At 35.1% G+C, this 4,907-nt stretch overlaps 1 protein-coding gene across 2 annotated transcripts; it reads right to left on the bottom strand.

Moving 5' to 3' along the window:
- Positions 1–603: 603 nt before the first annotated feature.
- Positions 604–3,920, bottom strand: ccr9b (chemokine (C-C motif) receptor 9b). Of its 2 annotated transcripts, none has more exons than XM_060862249.1 (3): positions 3,773–3,920; positions 3,310–3,362; positions 604–2,462 (listed from the first exon to the last, which is right to left on the bottom strand). In XM_060862249.1, the coding sequence occupies exons 2-3, from the start codon at positions 3,355–3,357 to the stop codon at positions 1,413–1,415; spliced, it is 1,098 nt and encodes a 365-aa protein (XP_060718232.1). In that variant the 5' UTR covers positions 3,358–3,362; positions 3,773–3,920; the 3' UTR covers positions 604–1,412. The 2 variants fall into 2 exon arrangements, with proteins under 2 accessions (XP_060718232.1, XP_060718231.1); XM_060862248.1 differs by lacking the exon at positions 3,773–3,920 and adding an exon at positions 3,630–3,741.
- Positions 3,921–4,907: the final 987 nt, after the last annotated feature.

Genomic DNA, 4,907 nt, shown 5'->3' with positions numbered 1-4,907 from the left:
TAAATAATAAATAAAATAACCAGTGTAAAAGAAGGTGAAATAAATAAAACCATAGACCAGATATAAACAGACATAAACCCCATAAGAATCAGTTGCCAATATTATATATAGTTTATTAATATAAGATGTGGTGTTTGCTTTGTATGTTCATGGATCTTAGTGACAAAACAACAGACTCTATTTAAAATGTATTTCGTTGAATTGAGTGCAGATGAGGACAGAGTTCTCAGATTCTTTAAGTAATTCTATGCACGTGTTTCACTTTTCTTTTATATACTATAGAGAACCAGAGCACCAATGAAAAAATCAGCATGCTCTGTAGAGCATAGGGAACAGCTTGATTGACAGCTTCCTGTAGTGAGAGATGAAAGAAAATGGGAGAGAGAGAACAAACTGTAGTCTTACCTGTAGGAATCAGGTACAGAAGCATACAAACCTCAAAAACATCATTGCACTGTTTATACCTTTATTTAACACAACAGACAGAAAACAAACATAACACTGACTATAGAATTGCAGTGCCAAATTAAAACTCTATTTTCAATATTTAAATTATTTAAAAATAATAATAATAATTATATTTTTTTAAAATAACAACTCAGGAAACAGCTTCATAATTGACAAGAGTTATTTGCTGACACTTCTCTCTCATCACAAAAAAAGAAAAATACATTACCAGAGTTTTATACACCATATGGCTTAATCATGTCAGAGATGAAATATGAATGCATTTTCTATGAATAGCTGGGCATTGAATAAAAGAGAATAGACAGGTAATGTGGTATTACTTTGCATTAATCTATGATTAGTAGATGTTATTTATTAGTCATTATTTGAAAAGTGGCATTAATACAGTCTACAATTCATTACTCTTCATATAAATTCACAGACTTCTTGAAATATGCTTTATTTGAAAGTAGAAAATTCTATACAATTTTTTAGACAAATATAAGGATCAACCAAAAGAGGAGGAAAAAAGCTTATTCCACTGGAAAAAATAAAACAAATCTAGGCAGCATGCTTATAATTACTAAGAAAACATAACAGAAAAAATAACAAATTAAACACAAAATAAACCATGATCATGCTAGAACCATTTGTTAATTTCAAAAACTCCATATCAACGGACACTGAACAAGAACAATAGTGTGTTGAGTAGTATTAATCAAGCATTGAACATAGTCAAGGTTTGTATTTCAGAAGGTCCATTCTTGCAGAATTTCTCTTGGAGAATTTGAGGATTGTGTATTTGTCACCTTATATGCTTGTAGTCACTGTCCATATGGGTTCAAAATTCCAGTTGATATTTGAGTAGAAAGACAAAGAAGTCACTATTAACAATTATCAACTGGTGTGTGATACATATGCTTTTAAGTGGAAGTAACTGGACAAGGTAATTGGTTAATAATTTTCTACAAAGACAGTGCTGGTGTGGTTTCTGTGTCAGACATAACAGATGGTCTCTTGGGAACTGACACTTTGTTAATGCCACCAAGTCCTGAGGTCAGGCACTGGCACAGATGGAGTAGATCCTTACGAATACGCACCCCAATGAAAGCATACAGGATAGGGTTCAGGCAACAATGTGTGTAAGCTAGACTTTTCACAACCTGCCCAGCCACATCAAAGGTCTTTACATCATCACACACTGTCATGGTCATGTTATATGCTTGTGTTGCCTCTACAACCAAATGGCCATTGTACGGCAACTGAGAGAGGACAAAGGCTCCCACCACAGCCAAGATGACCCTTAGTGCTTTGTGCTTCTCAAAGTTGCGAGCCTGTATCAGGGAGCGGATGATCACAGAATAGCATGCAACCATTACCAATAGAGGTACACAGAAGCCTACTGTGATCTGCAGGCACAACACCAAAACTTTGGTAAGGTTTTTGTTTTCAGAGGGATAAACCAGACTGCAAAAGGCTTCATCTTGCTGGCTTGTTCTCACCTTAGCAAAAAGAAACTCAGGGAGAGACAAAAGACAGGAGAGCAGCCACACAAACAGGCAGGCCAACTTACTGCAGAACATTCTCTTGTTTTTAAAGTTGTGTGCCTGTGTTACACGGACAATCGCTATGTAGCGGTCCACACTAATGCAAGTAAGTAGTAGCATACTAGCAAAGAAATTGATCTTGTAGACAGCACAGACTCCCTTGCAGACATTGACACTAAACACCCAGCCCTGGGCAGCGTCTGTGGCCCAAAATGGGAGTGTGCCCAGGAAGAGCAGATCAGCTACTGCCAGGTTTAGCAAGTAGACATCTGTCATTGTTTTAAGTCGGTTTCGTACTGTAGTGTAGATCCATACAACAAGTAAATTTCCTACAGCTCCCACTGCAAAGATGATCCAGTAAAGAGGGGGTTCGTATGAGCCACGGAACTCTCTTACCCAACTTTTTTCACAAATGCCACTGTCTGGTGGCAAATAGTCTCCTTCATTGTCTGTTGTAACATTAGTCTCCTGAAAATAAATAGGTGACAAATTACTGCAAAACCACACTCTATACCATTTTATATACAACTCTAACTGGAAAACAGTGTAAGAGGATAAGTATTACGTCTTAGTATTAGTTTTATTTTTTTAATAATGGCAATGAGTAGCATTTGGTATACTACTGTAGACTGACATAGAAAATCCAGTAATTTGGATACCAGGAACTTCTGTAGTACTGTTTTTTCTCCTCTCTAATGCATTTAAAGTTTGACATGGTACCGTTTGTTCTGCAAACTTATTTCCTGTCTTTTTTGCTTTTGTGTGTAACAGCTGCCCTGCACTGCTTTAGAATAAGAGACTCCCTAAGACATGTTTTGCATCAACCTAGGCAGCTGTAAAGATTAACTTTCCAAAACATGCTTAGTCGCTCAGCACATGTGCAGGTGTTCTGTGTCTCTAGCAGCAAAACCACACTAGAGCACCACATCCTCCTTCTGAAACGACCTAGAAGTGTGTCATACACATCAAAAATAGAGTGACTCCATGCACTGACACAGGTGTTAAACTGAAATATAGATATGGTTGACAGTGGAAAAAGCCATGTTTTTATGGTAATTACAATATTGCAATTTGATGCCTATTAGAACCTGGTATATAATAAAATATATATAGTTACACAACCCTATGTGTATTCACAAGAAAACAAGAATACAAAGCATTTGAAACAAAGTCAATAACAGATATGGATATTCAATGCATATTCAGTACTATTTGTTTGCTTGGTTGTTTATAATCACCGTACATGTAATGCTACTAATCATCATATAACATAAAATGCAAAATGCAAAACTGTATGTATAATGAAAATACTCACATAATGTGCCGAAAAAGGATCCAATGTTGATAAATCTTCATAATCCATTTTTTCTAATAAGGATTTGCATACAAATTAGTTCACCATAAATATATTAAAATATGCAACATTTGCTTCCCTGCAGATCAAGAATATAGAGTTACAAACATTAATATTCTTATATTAATGTTGATTTGGGATTTCCAGACATTTTAAAACTACAAACATATTCATTGTCCAGTTTTCAGTTTAAGTATTGCAATCCTATTACACATATGAATGAATGCCTAACAGGGAGTTAACTTGAATGAAATAAGAACCATTTAAATTGATGTACTTACAATTTCTAATTAAGGTAAACTCTTGCCAGTCTTAATTTTGCTGAAGTGTTAAGCACTAAGAGACTGATATGGAGTTTTTCATTTGTATACTGTTACCTTGTTATAAAACATCTCACTGTGAACTGAGTCACATGACCACTTACTTGATTTTGGCAAGCTTTTACAAGACTGTTGTTCTGCTTGGATTGGCTTCTCAAGATTTGCATACTGTGGTCTGGTTTGCTGTGCCTGCTGGTGTCGAGTAAAAGCAGTTTCTAGTATTTTCACTTTTGTACTCAGAAGCACTTTAAATTATTTTTCTCTCTCTTATATTTCTTAGAAAATTAATAGCATTTTAATCTCACAGAAAGACAATCATACAGTGGTTGCTTCACTAATGAATGTTGTTTTACCTTAGTCACACTCAGGTATAGCTTGTAACACTACAAAATGTGGGAAAAGCCACGAGTGAATCTCATGTACTGCATATTTTATTGCTTTCTACGATGCAGTGCACCTTTTCCTTTGTTTGTTAGTGCATAAGAAACCTAAAAATGTTCTTTAGATAGTGAGCTGCAGTCTTCACGTTATCAAACTAGATCCAGACAACAATTACAAATCAGTCAGATCAACTGTATAAAAACATGTATGAGATGTACATAATAGAATAATTATTAGTGGATAGTTTATGTAGCGGTGCAATACATGTTTTTTATTCAGAGGAAATACAAGGATGTTTTATTTATTTAAGTGATATATTCCAGTTTACTTCTTCTCTTGGCCAGGCTTCCCAGCATTCCCCCTTGCTGGTTTACTGACCACCTTTCAATTGTTTGAGTTTTCAAAGTTTGAGGGCTCTGCACACATTAGAGGTTGCAACTGTGAAAAATTCAAAGATTAACTAAACACAAAAGCATCTGACTGAACACTTTGGGGTTCACATAAGCACCATTAAGTAAATCAAAAAGCTAGAACAATCTAATATTGAAACAACCAAGTATTTCTACTTTATTAGTAACTGTATTTCACTTAATGAATTTATAGTTTTCCAAAAAAAAATTGATGAATTGTTTACATTTTTTGATGTTTGTATAAGAAAATGCTTACCTTTAGTTTTTCTGATTGCAACCATGCAGGTGTTCCACAGTCACCTGAAATCAGTTCAATCTGAATTTAGACCTGTTTTCCTGGCTTTTCACCATGCCAGGTTGCATTCAAATTGGACAAGACAGGAGTGGGTCATACAATTTTCTAGACCTTAACCCTGTACCTTTTAGCTTTAGCTTGTGTACCTTTAGA

This window comes from Tachysurus vachellii, chromosome 25, assembly GCF_030014155.1.
Source record: "Tachysurus vachellii isolate PV-2020 chromosome 25, HZAU_Pvac_v1, whole genome shotgun sequence".
Lineage (NCBI taxonomy): Eukaryota > Metazoa > Chordata > Actinopteri > Siluriformes > Bagridae > Tachysurus > Tachysurus vachellii.
This window is presented reverse-complemented; position numbering and strand designations above follow the sequence as displayed.